Source organism: Mercenaria mercenaria, chromosome 7 (genome assembly GCF_021730395.1).
Source record: "Mercenaria mercenaria strain notata chromosome 7, MADL_Memer_1, whole genome shotgun sequence".
Lineage (NCBI taxonomy): Eukaryota > Metazoa > Mollusca > Bivalvia > Venerida > Veneridae > Mercenaria > Mercenaria mercenaria.
Window position 1 is genome coordinate 70,535,025 of NC_069367.1, and position 13,929 is coordinate 70,548,953.

At 36.0% G+C, this 13,929-nt stretch overlaps 2 protein-coding genes across 2 annotated transcripts in view; one reads left to right on the top strand and one right to left on the bottom strand.

Moving 5' to 3' along the window:
- LOC128558337 (uncharacterized) lies at positions 1-2,221 on the top strand. Its single transcript, XM_053547263.1, has 2 exons — positions 1-631; positions 2,103-2,221. The coding sequence occupies exons 1-2, from the start codon at positions 1-3 to the stop codon at positions 2,219-2,221; spliced, it is 750 nt and encodes a 249-aa protein (XP_053403238.1).
- The window catches only part of LOC123553962 (cyclin-C-like), a 27,487-nt gene continuing 15,405 nt past the window's right edge, over positions 1,848-13,929 (bottom strand). Inside the window, exons 3-10 of the mRNA XM_053548635.1 lie at positions 13,811-13,895; positions 13,289-13,358; positions 11,494-11,545; positions 10,888-10,979; positions 10,137-10,231; positions 6,008-6,075; positions 5,162-5,360; positions 1,848-2,495 (exon numbers count right to left, since the gene is read on the bottom strand). Coding sequence (XP_053404610.1) covers positions 2,444-2,495; positions 5,162-5,360; positions 6,008-6,075; positions 10,137-10,231; positions 10,888-10,979; positions 11,494-11,545; positions 13,289-13,358; positions 13,811-13,895 — 713 coding nt within the window. The 3' untranslated portion in view covers positions 1,848-2,443. The remainder of the gene's footprint in view (positions 2,496-5,161; positions 5,361-6,007; positions 6,076-10,136; positions 10,232-10,887; positions 10,980-11,493; positions 11,546-13,288; positions 13,359-13,810; positions 13,896-13,929) is intronic.

Genomic DNA, 13,929 nt, shown 5'->3' on the forward strand with positions numbered 1-13,929 from the left:
ATGGCGTCGGGGTTAAGCCCGGTTACCGAAGTGAAAGAGAAGGAGAAGAGTAAAATCGCTGAAGTGACAGCTCCCGCTGGAGCCTCAATAGCAGATAAACTTTCTGAGCCGAAAGACACATCTACACCGGTAAAACTCACACTTCCGGTGAATCCAGGTGATGAAAAAAGTTCGCTTCTAAACAAGTTAGCAGAGTTGGATAAGAAACAGAAACAGCTCCAAGAGAAGAAAGAACTAGAAACGTTACGGAAACAGGTCGAGGAACGAGAGGAGGCGGTGCGTGAATTAGAGAAATCCCTCACCGAACCGGTACGTAAAGGTAAATCCAAAGAATCATCTTCAGGGGAATCAGGCGGTGCCAAGCCGAAAAAACACAAATCAAGATTAGCAGCTAGTTTTCAGGAAGGACAAACACCATCTACCTCAACAGAATCAGGACAATCAGGTACGAGTTTATTAAATATTGATACGTTGAGGCAGATGCCCAACCTCAGAGAACAAGTCAGAAAAGAACTGAAAAAACTAGGGCTTGAGATTGCAGAATCTTCTAGCAGTAGCACTGACTCTAGCTCAGATTCAGATAGCGCAGAGGACGAAATTGATGACACAGTGGTAGAACAAGTGTTAAAACGTAAAAAACATAAAAAACACAAAACAAAATCTGGCATTACGTCCAAGTCATCAGATTCAGTGAAGAACAAACAAAAATACCCTCATTCGAATCTAAGATATGATTTTGTAAGCAGGAACATCTCTTTTGAAAAAATCGAATTCAACCTATTTATAGCGGGAGAGTTGGAAATCATTACCTCCACAAAAACAGGAACAAAAGAAAAAGAAGCACGATTAAAACTGTTAAAGAAATTAATGTACCTTAACAGTTCTTATGAATTTTCAGTAGTTAAGTCATTATATGCCGCTGTTCTGAGGGAAATCGAATTAGGCCATAGTCAATGGGGAGATGACTTTCAGTATGTTGAATCGACGGTTTTACCGAGGTACAAAGTACGTTATAGTAGAAACCCAGAGCCCGTTTCACTAAGACCTAAACCGTTTTTTGAATTACCCCAGGAAAGCACAAATCAGTATCATTTAACCATGGTCCCATATATACGAGTACTACCACAGAAATCAAGTCTGAATTTTTTATCTTTATTAGACACTCAGTCAATGTCAATTAACATTAATTAGTATCAAATGTGTGGGATACAGAGTCTGTGTATGTTTTGTATGGACCAGCCATAAAATTATCCTCTACTATGCAGGCTAGCACTACCTGACAATTATTCTAATCACCATCAACAAAACAAAATCATGCTGCTACAATTATTTTGCTCCAAAGTATATTAAAATTTTCAATATAGGACTGAATTATTTTTAAGCTTATTTAATCCTTATAATTCCAAGTAAACATGTAACTACGCCAATTTTTCATTTTTAATGATACTGTTCTCCACACTGAAAATTATGGAAACAACTTCTTATCAAATTATAAAATGATCTTTAAGAAAATTAGTATTTGCCTTATATGTTTCGTCCAGAAATAAGAAAATTATTGCTGAAATATGCGCATGGATACAAAAATTATCAAAGGGGTTCATTGATGCAAGAACTACTTGAATTAATAGATATTGGAATTACTGACATTAACTTTACAATGAGGCTGTTTAAAATGTTATTCTGTTAAATGTTGATTCTGTTAATTCTGGGTAATCAAATAAATTCATATATTATGACATAACATACAATGTAAATGTGTTTGCTGAAGTCAGAATGTCACTGCACAAAAACACAAAACAAAATATTCGTATGTTTATACCTGGAGACATGTTTTAAATATGTTTATAAAATAAAATATCATTACATATTGTAAATGCACAGACTGTCTTTGTGTCAACTGCTGATATTGTTTTTTTTTTTTTTTTGCTCAATTTTACAAAGCCATAAAACAAAATATTTGTTACTGCCCTCTGAAGAAATGTCATCAAAATCATCAGTATCCAAAATTTTATTGATTTTGTTACTGAATTCTTGCTTCTTTTGCTTTGGAGTAAAGTTGCACCAATACATATGTGTAACACAAGCTCATATGGTGACTGTAGAAAGACCAGAGGAGCACCTCCATATGGGCCAACACATGTCTTACACCATCAATCCTCTAGAAGCCAGCTTGACAACTTCCTCTTCAGATAGAACTACACATTCTAGCAAGTGTTTCTAAGCCAGGGGTGAGAGGAAAGTAATCCAATGACCGTGCCCTTAACTGCCCATTAATGGAGGTCCAAAATCTGTTGCTCAATCTGCTCTATGTTGAATGTTAAAAAGTAACTATACAACATGCACAGTGTTCTGATGCATGTTACTGGCTTTACCCTTATTTCATAAAATCACTGTACAATATCAATGTACAATGTCACTGCACCTTGTCCCTACATTAAGGATATCACTGTGTTGGTTGCTGACTCTGTCCTTCCTGTCCAGGATTTTGGGGAGGTCTGAAAATAAGAGAGATAATAAAGTTTACTTGATTTATCTCTAGTAACTTTTTATTTTAAACACACGATTCTTGACTGAAATAGATGATGCAACAACAGCATAAAATAAACCATATCCAAGTTACAAGTCTGCTTTTGCTTTTTGTATCTATTTTTACACTTGAAAATATGACTTTACTACCAAATCTGGAACAAGAGACCCCAATGGGCCCAGTCGCTCACCTGAGGAGAACCCCAACATTAAGACCTTACTTCTAAGCAAGTTTGGTGAACATCCATCAAGCAGTACATTAAAGTTATTTAAAAGTTGTTTTTTTTTTCAATTTTTACTGTCGAAGACCCTAAATGGGGTCAAGTGCCCCATTAGAAAAAATATATGTGAGAGGACCTTATAATGATGCTACAGACCAAATGAGAAAGATCTGTCAAGCAGTTCATTAGAAGATATCATATTGTTTAAAGAATGTTTTTCTATTTCCAGCTCAAGGTGGCCCTAAAAAGGGACAAAAGCCCCAAAAGAAAAAAATTGGATAAGGACCTTATAATGATGCTACAAAGTTGGATGAAAGATCTAAACAGTGATTCTTTGGAAATAAATCATTTAAAGGTATTTCTACTTTTTGCTCTAACAGTCTAAAAGGGGCAGAATGTCTCATGTGAACAAACTTGAAACAGGACCTTAAAATGCAAGTTCAGTGAACATCCATTAAGCACTTCAGTAAAAATCATTTAAAGATTTTTTTTCGATTTTTTTTTTACAGTGGCAAACCCTAAATGAGGCTAAGTGGGGGCACTTCAAATTTTTTTGGGAGAGGACCTTATAATGATACTACAGACCAAGTTTTAGAAAGATCCACCAAGCGTTCCAAGAGAAAAAGTTATTTATAGGTTTTTTAAATTTTAGCTCAAGTAGCCCTTACAAGGGATCAAGTGCTTGATAAAATATTAGGAGTGGACCTTATAATGATGCTACAGACAAAGATCCAACAAGTGGTTCATGAAAAAAAGTTTAAAAGTTTTTTATCTTTGGCTCTAGCAACTTTCCAGCTCTGCATCGTGGAGAATGACCCAGGTGCCCCTCCAAGCATTATTCTATCACAGGCGGACACCTGAATAGAACCACCAACCTTCCGTAAGCCAGCAGGATGGCTTCCTTAAATGAAGAATTCTACACCCCAAGTGAGGCTGGAACCCAAATCGGTGAGGGGCAAGTTATTTGAAATCAGTGACCTTAACCACTCAGCTGCAGAGGCCTCTAAATGCTACAGACCAAGCTTGATCAGACCAGCAGACAGTTCATGTTAAAAGGTATACCTATTTTAAGCTCTAGCTGCCCCTTAAAGGGATAAAGTGCCCCAATATGAACGAATCTGAGACAAAATCTTATAATGATGCTAGAAACCAACTCTGATAAAGAACCAACAAGCCGTTAATGAGAAATTGTTTAAAGGTATTTCTATTTTTAACTCTAGAGGACCCTAAAAGGGGAAGAGTTCCCACATTTGAATAAATTTGGTAGAGGACCTTATAATGATTTGCAGACCAAATATGATGAGGATCCATCAGGCGGCTCAAGAGAAGATTGAAGTTGTTTAAAGGTTTTTCTATTTTCAGCCCTTAAAAATGGAAAAACTGAAGTATCTGAACAAATTTGGCAGATGTTCATGCTAAAGTGCTAATGACCAAGTTTGGTGTAATTTTGACCAGTAGTTTCAGAGAAAAAGATGTGTAATGGGAATGTTGACGCAGACCAACAGATGATGCACACCAGACCATTCACCACTCATCCTGAACCACAAAGTCTATAACAGGAAAGATAATATTGTTTTACCTCATTTTTATTGCCAATGCAAATCTCACACATAACAAAATTAATGTTAAATATTCTTACTATTTTTATCAAAACAACTGTCACTAATTCTATTTCTATATTGGTCTATTTTAGCAAGAAAACACTGTCAATGCCTTGACAGTTTTAACTGTCACAGATACCATTTTCCCCACAACTATCTAACACTTAATAGACTGTGTCTATTGACATTTGTTATGAAATAGAAGGAAGTTAGATGAAACTGTATAATACAAATTAAAATAATTATTTAAACAATACAAGTCTATCAATTAAAATATCTAACATCAATTTAAAATTTGTGAAAATAGAATGCTGATCTGGAAGAACTCTTCCTATTTTTGGTATATAATAGTTAAACAAACACATTTAATACACTGCTTTGATTGGGACAGTAGTATTGTCAACATTCAAGGAAATACTGTCAACCTGCCCTCCATGTTGGCTGACAGTATTCTCCTCATGCTAACAATATTTAATGTGCCAATCAATTTTTTTTGTTGGGTTTAACATTGTAATGACACAATTATAGGTCATATGGCAACTTTCCAGCTTTGATGGTGGAGGAAGAGCCCAGGAGCCCCTCTGTGCATTATTTCATCAAGGGCAGGCACTTGGGTAGAATCACCAACCTTCCGTAAGCCAGCTGGATGGCTTCCTCACATGAAGAATTCAATGCCCAGAGTGAGGCTCGAACCCACATTGGTGAGGAGCAAGTGATTTGAAGTCAGCGACCTTAACCACTTGGCCACGGAGGCCCCATGTCCCAATCAAAGCAATGTGATAATTAATGTTACACTTATATAATGACACATACGGTGTAGGACTAGTCTTTGGTTTAGGCATGTTCTGTAACACAGCTGCTATCTCCTTTTTCTCATCATAGTTCTTCCACAGATCATACAGGTGCAGGATTTGGCGAGTTATTTCTAAAATCTTGTCCATATCTACTGATAGTTCTGCAAACCATTGTTTTAAATCTTTTTGTTGTATGACACAGGCTATATGTAAAGCAGCTGGAAAGTAACAACATGTATGAAGCATCTTTATTTTTAAATATATTAAGTTTAGAATGTATTGAGGGAGAAAGGGGTGGACTTTTTAGCTGTGTCCTCAAAGTGGCTGTCACTGGACCATTCATCCTTCATCACAACTGGTATAAGCTGCTCTAAGTGTATGGGGCCTCATTTTCTTGTGTGTGTATATTGTAAAAGGACAGAGGTTCTGAAATAATGCTGGTAGGGGCAACAATAGTCTTCATTCATAAAGTAGAATGTCACGACATGAAATATGTCAGTGTTACTTAAAAAACAAAACAAACAAATACACATGGTCCTGTTACTGGGCCATTGTAGAAACATGTTATTCTACTGTCCTTGTTCTGTCATAATTGCCAATTATTATTTTTGAGGTTGACACAGCATTAATTCAAGGTCTTCAAGTATAAGCCACAATACAAAGTGCAAATAATACATGATTTGTTCCAGGAAAACTGCTGAATTTCATTACACAGTCTCGTGATGTGTTTGCTTTTTTTCAGTTAAAAAGTGTAGTCAAATTTACAGATAATCTAGGCATTGACTTTGTTTTTCATGGTAGAAAAACTTCAACCTTTTGACAACATTAAAATGATGAATTTAAGCTTTGAAAGATGTATACTTACATAAAGCAATAAGATATGGGGGATACAGTAAGGACACATCTGTGCGAAGGGAGTCATTCACTATTCTCCTGAAAACAAACAGAGACAGGAATTTTATTCAGTTTTATTAAACAAACCATGCTACTTTAATATAGATCAATATAAAAACATCTTTACTAATTCATTCTATTATAAACTTAGTATCTGCTCTGTTAAATACTGAGTGATACTATACTTTATTATCAAACTATTAGAAGTTTATTTTTTCTGTTAATAAGTAACATTTGAACATTAGTCATATTGAGGTAGCTATATTCTGTTTGCCCTAACTGTGGAAAAAGAGAAAATTACATTAAACAGCAATCATTTATTTTTTCAATGATTATCTCCCTTGCACCATTTAACCTGGCATGTACTTGATAAATTCCTACCTGTGCCGTAAGTTGTCAAGCTTGAGGAAGAATACTGTTGAGCTGATCTCAGATACATATTGCACTAGAGATCTATCAGGGTGATATACTACCAAACTTACCAAGCTAGAGGAAGAATATCCGGACGTCATGTGTTCTCGACATACATGTATTCTCAAGCTATTATAGAAATGGCCTGTATATTTTTGCATGCAACATAATCCTCACATGTAAATACACAGGAGTGTAAGCACTGTGTCTGCTGTTTTAAAAATGCAAAAAATAAATAGTTTACTTCGAGTCAAAGCAAGACAGGTTCAGTCTGATTTCAAATTATGTAATTAAGCTAGAAAATCTTAATGTAACTTTTAACATGGTTTAAAAGTTGGTATATATCCATAAATCTCCATGAAGCATCATTACTGCTATCAAAATTTCTGCACCGGAAGTCAATCAAAATAAACCTTGATGACATCAATCTGCCCAATTTCCACTGTATGAGATGTGGACAGCGTAAAGTTGCAAATGACGTTATAAGAAAAAACTGAAACACATCTTTATTTTCTCAGATATAAATCAGGGCTATATGTAAAGAAAACATTTTAGAAGAAAAGTGTTAACTTTTAAAAGAAGTTCAGGCTACAGCCTTTTGATATTGATATGGGTAGGTTATGAAAAACATGTAGCAATTTGGGGTTTTCAGATTATTTCAATTGTCACATAAGTTGCATACCTATTGTTTTAGTTCAGAAATAAAAAAATAATGTTAAATTCCATTTTTATAAAACAGGTGATATTCCATATTATATACTTTTTAAAGTGATACAGTTTCACAACAATGATTTTAACAGAAATAGTAAAAATATCAGTTTCTAAACATAGCTTGGGAAAATAAGACAGGTGCTTCCTGGAACTAGAAAGTATGTCACTGATCAATTGTGTTACTGTGAACTCAACAAATATAGAATTGTGTATTTTTTAAATCAGGATGATAAGGAAGGGATGAAATTTTGAGGAAATGGTGATTTGAAAGATGAGTTTATCTTATTTTTTTAAAAATATGCCTGTTTTTGTTAGACTGCCAGGTACACATGATGCCAGGATACTGTCATCTGTTAAGCTGATATCAGACACATATTGCACTAGAGATCTGTAAGGGTGATATACTACCTACCTTACCAGGCTAGCGGAAGATTCCTGTTATCTGCTGAGTTGGTATCAGACACATATTGCACTAGAGGTCTGTAAGGGTGATATACTACCTAACTTACGAAGCTAGAGGAAGGATACTGTCATCTGCTGAGCTGGTATTAGACACATATTGCACTAGAGGTCTGTAAGGGTGATATACTACCTAACTTACCAGGCTAGAGGAAGGATACTGTCATCTGCTGAGCTGGTATCAGACACATATTGCACTAGAGGTCTGTAAGGGTGATATACTACCAAACTTACCAGGCTAGAGGAAGGATACTGTCATCTGTTGAGCTGATATCAGACACATATTGCACTAGAGGTCTGTAAGGGTGATATACTACCAAACTTACCAGACTAGAGGAAGGATACTGTCATCTGTTGAGCTGATATCAGACACATATTGCACTAGAGGTCTGTAACAGTGATATACTACCTAACTTACCAGGCTAGAGGAAGGATACTGTCATCTGTTTAGCTGATATCAGACACATATTGCACTAGAGGTCTGTAAGAGTGATATACTACCTAACTTACCAGGCTAGAGGAAGGATACTGTCATCTGTTGAGCTGATATCAGACACATATTGCACTAGAGATCTGTAAGGGTGATATACTACCAAACTTACCAGGCTAGAGGAAGGATACTGTCATCTGTTGAGCTGATATCAGACACATATTTTTCTTTATTATTATTATACCAGATTTATATAGTGCGCTTTTCATGATAAACACATTCAATGGCGCTTTACATATAGCAAATGCAGCCATACAGGGCGCGAAATTCATCTTCTATTTCAGACACAGAGCGATCTGACTAGATGGACAGAATGAGATAAAGCCCCCAGAACACAGAGAGAGAGTAATCCTTTTTAGATACAGACTTGTCGGGCTAACTTAGCCTAGCTCTTTGCGAATAAACAGCCTGGTTCTTTTACGTGTCCTGTGTATAGCACCGATACACATGAGGCCGTCTTTCCTGGGAAGAACCAGTACAGGCCTCTAAGTTAGGTGGGATACACTCAAGAGCATCTCAGAAATTTCCAGTGACTGGACCAGGATTCGAACCCCGGACCTCTGGATTGACAGTCAAGCGTGTTACCACTAGACCACCAGCCCACCCATTGCAATAGAGGTCTGTAAGGGTGATATACTACCTAACTTACCAGGCTAGAGGAAGATCCCTGTCATCTTTTGAGCTGGTATCAGACACATATTGCACTAGAGATCTGTCAGGGTGATATATTACCAAACTTACCAGGCTAGAGGAAGGATACTGTCATCTGTTGAGCTGATATCAGACACATATTGCACTAGAGGTCTGTAAGGGTGATATACTACCAAACTTACCAGGCTAGAGGAAGATCCCTGTCATCTTTTGAGCTGGTATCAGACACATATTGCACCAGAGATCTGTCAGGGTGATATATTACCAAACTTACCAGGCTAGAGGAAGGATACTGTCATCTGTTGAGCTGATATCAGACACATATTGCACTAGAGATCTGTCAGGGTGATATACTACCAAACTTACCAGGCTAGAGGAAGATCCCTGTCATCTGTTGAGCTGGTATCAGACACATATTGCACTAGAGATCTGTCAGGGTGATATATTACCAAATTTATCAGGCTAGAGGAAGGATACTGTCATCTGTTGAGCTGATATCAGACACATATTGCACTTGAGATCTGTAAGGGTGATATACTACCTACCTTACCAGACTAGAGGAAGGATACTGTCATCTGTTAAGCGGTTGTCAGACACATATTGCACTAGAGATCTGTAAGGGTGATATACTACCAAACGTACTAGGCTAGAGGAAGGATACTGTCATCTGTTGAGCTGATATCAGACACATATTGCACTAGAGATCTGTAAGGGTGATATACTACCTAACTTACCAGGCTAGAGGAAGGATACTGTCATCTGCTGAGCTGGTATCAGACACATATTGCACTAGAGATCTGTAAGGGTGATATACTACCAAACGTACTAGGCTAGAGGAAGGATACTGTCATCTGTTGAGCTGATATCAGACACATATTGCACTAGAGGTCGGCAAGGGTTATATACTACCTAACTTACCAGACTAGAGGAAGGATACTGTCATCTGTTGAGCTGGTATCAGACACATATTGCACTAGAGGTCGGCAAGGGTTATATACTACCTAACTTACCAGACTAGAGGAAGGATACTGTCATCTGTTGAGCTGGTATCAGACACATATTGCACTACAGATATGTCAGGGTGATATACTACCAAACGTACTAGGCTAGAGGAAGGATACTGTCATCTGTTGAGCTGTTATCAGACACATATTGCACTAGAGATCTGTAAGGGTGATATAATACCTAACTTACCAGGCTAGAGGAAGGATACTGTCATCTGTTGAGCTGGTATCAGACACATATTGCCCTAGAGGTCTGTAAGGGTGATATACTATCTAACTTACCAGACTAGAGGAAGGATACTGTCATCTGTTGAGCTGATATCAGACACATATTGCACTAGAGGTCTGTAAGGGTGATATACTACCTAACTTACCAGGCTAGAGGAAGGATACTGTCATCTGTTGAGCTGATATCAGATACATATTGCACTAGAGGTCTGTAAGGGTGATATACTACCAAACAACAGTCCTGAAATATATAATCACATTCACAATAGCTTTTTCGTGGGGACATGAATCTGTGGGTTCAACTTTTATAGATAACGTGAATTGCAATTTTATTTGTTCACTGTATTTAGTTTTGTGGCTTGATACTACCACAAAAATTAGTCACCCACGAATATTAATCAATTCACATTATTTCAAGGTTACTGTGACCTTTGACCTACTGACCCCAAAAGCAATATTGGTCATCTAGTGACCATGTGAAGTCTTTGTAAGCCTAAGCATACTCTTATTTTTGATCAGAAACCAGGTGGTCTACCAAGAGACTAACACACAGACAAAGGAAAACAATATTAAGCCCTCACCGTATTAAGATATGCTGTGAAAATAAAATTATCAGCCTTTCAGTGAGGACTAAAAATCATTGGTAGACTGAAGAAACACACCACTGTCAAGAAGCTGTTTGTCAAAACAAGCCACATCTTCAAACACATTTACTTACACAAACTGACCTCTATAAACAACCACCTGAAGTATGACACAAGCTTAACATTCTATCTTGAGTAGCTGTTTTAGACAAATTGAACTCTGTTTACCTATATGTATGTTTTCTTAAGTAATAACACTCATGTTTGACCTAAGTGAGCTATAAATGTAAAACACATCAGCAATTATACAAACCATCATTTCTAACAGGTAAAATTCACATTCCAGCACATTGTTTATTCTGTATGGATATTCCTGTGGGTAGGCGTGTGAGAATTTGTTCTTTACTGAAATACATGAAAAAAATCTATTGATTAACCATGGCATAAACAGTGTTATAATCAAGCAGAATCATATTTTCATATATTAGGTTATATGCCTGCAGAAAAATTACACGAGGACGTAGCCCGACTGAATTATACATGCAGAGTATAACTGATTTGTACTGTTAAAATATGGTTCTGCTATATATCATTTCGATTCTAATATGTCTTTCATGTAAACAAGTAGAAGAAATAGTGAGGAACTATTTCATGGCGCAAGTATGGTGCCAAATAAAGTAGGTCGACTTGATATCAAAGATTAACCATGTTTTAACAGTGTAAAAAGTGTTAAAGGGAGGCTATAAAGAAGAAATGGAGTAAATAAAACTTTATCAAGGACATTATCTCTCAGGTAAAATAATATTTTTACTGAATGGTTTTGTCACTCACACTGTGGTTTCAAATTCATTTCAATTCACAGTTCCAGTAGCCTGGATTTCAAAATATTGTATACATTAATAATAATGTAAGGACCTACCTACAGTCTGGCATGTAGTTATCAATCTACTGTTGGATATAACACCAAATTCCTGGAAAGTAAATATTTCAGTAGATAATATATAGGCTTTTAAACAAAATCAGCTGTCCATAAGTTCCTCAGGTATTGATTCGAAATTTCAAAGTTGAACATGGGCTAAAACTTTCATAAAAAGGATCATAATTTGAATTGTTTGCAACCTAGGTTCTCTAACTTGATTATATATGCATATCTGATGTGTTGGAATCCTTGCAATGAAGTTTCAATCCAATATATGTAACTGTGACAAAGCTTGACAATTAATTGCATGCCAAGCTTTAATCAATTTTTCTAAGCCAAAAAGGGCGAACTAGCTGATGACTTGGAAGCCTTGTGTAAAGTTGCAAGCCATACAGTTATTTTTAAGATACACCATGATACTTTTGGGCAAAATATTTGTCAATTTTTTTCAAGTTGACAAATGACTATAATTTATGCTGAACTTAACCAAGAGTTATCTAGCTTGGCTATTTTAGCAGATTTGATCACTGGGAAGCATATGAATGTTTATATCCGAGTGTTGAGTTTTTAAAGTCTTTCGGTGTAGTTACACAAAAGACATTAATGGAATTTTCTCAGTAAAAGAAAGGAATTATTTTATATCACATTCCAACAATAGTTATCTAACAACAGTCAGTTTGATGAATGTGAGGCTTTGTGTGAAATTTCAATCCAATACATGCGATAACCAAACATGTAAAACTTTCATTAATGGTTGCAGGCGTGTCACCAATGGAAGTTCCTATTCTTTGAACAGTTAAGCTAAAAAGCAGTTCCAATCAATTTATTTTTTGAAAAGAATAATTATAACAAGAGCTGTCCGTAAGACAGCGGGCTCCACTCTTTGGCGATTTGACAGTAACATGAAAATAATTCCAAGTATAACAACCTGGTGATTTTGACCTTAAGTATAATAGGCCCAACCCCTGCATATACATTGTTTGTATGCTGGACAATGTTTATGTGAAGTTACAGTAAGATATAAGCATTAGTAACAAAGATATGACAGAAAATCAAAGGTTGCCTAAAATCTTTAACCTTAAAAAGAACCTAAGTATAACACCTTGGTGACCTTGACCTTGGGTATAATGGGCCCAGCCCAAGCACATACTTTGTCTGTATGCTGGACAATGTTTAAGTGAAATTACAGTAAGATATGAGCAATAGTAACAAAGATATGACAGAAAAAGAAAGGTTGGCAAAACACTTTAACCTTAAAAATAACCTAAGTATAACACCTTGGTGACCTTGACCTTAAGTATAATAGGCCCAACCCCTGCACATACTTTGTTTGTATGCTGGACAATGTTTATGTGAACTTACAGTAACAGATAAGCAACAGTAACAAAGATATGACAGAAAAACAAAGGTTGCCAAAAAACTTTAACCTAAAAAATAACCCAAGTATAAAACCTTGGTGACCTTGACCTTGGGTATAATGGGCCCAACCCTTGCACATACTTTGTTTACATACTGAACAATGTTACTGTGAAGTTACAGTTAGATATAAGCAATAGTAACAAAGAAAAACAAAGGTTGCCTAAAAACTTTAACCAAGAAAGCTCGCGCCAACGTTGGACAAGTAGAATAGCACCCCTATTCTCCGAATAGTGAAGCTAAAAACTCAATAAAAAAAAACATACTTGATTAGTATCGTTCTGCCTGAAACAGATTCTTACAGCTTTTAAAAGATATGAAATTACAAGCTCAATATAACATTAACTAATGAAAAGGAATTGATAGCATTCATACTTACCTCAACTTTTGATGCTAAAAATATACAGGTTGGTGCCATTAGCCAGGGATCTATACATTTTAATGAATTTCTGAAAGCAAAAGCAAAAATTTTTTCATAAGAGTATTTACGTGTTAAGAAATACAGTGAATAATGATGACAGTGAACAAGTGTGTGAAGTTTCAATCCATTCCCACAAGTGGTTACTGAGAGACCAGCTTACATACAAAAACTTAACAAATCTGGACGCGGACGCACGGGCGAGTCCAATAGCTCTACTATTCTTTGAACAGTCGAGCTAAACATTACTTAAAAACTCACTGCCTTGTGTTTTAGATAGTATCATTTAAGTTATATACTATCATTTAAGTTATATACTAACAGTTTTGGTTGAAAAATGTCATTTCGGTTATTAATAATTTTTTCATCCATTGCTATATAATCTTGGAATGAATCTATTGATAATTCAAATATTACTCAACACGACACTTGTATAAAATCCTTTACATATATACCATTTGTGTGTAAGAGACATATATTTACCTTGCATAAAATCTTTTGAAATACACGGTTGCTGTAGCTATAACCTGCTGTCTTACTTTCAGCTGCTCCCCAAGTGCCTGTATAACTGTAAAATACATTATATATAATTATCTGTAAAA

What these genes read in the sequence shown, in the direction of transcription:
- LOC128558337 (XM_053547263.1), top strand. Translation starts at nt 1, where the DNA reads ATGGCGTCGGGGTTAAGCCCGGTTACCGAAGTGAAAGAGAAGGAGAAG. An exon ending in GGTAGAACAAGTGTTAAAAC is followed by an intron (nt 632 to 2,102) that starts GTAAAAAACATA and finishes TGGTGACTGTAG; the next exon opens with AAAGACCAGAGGAGCACCTC.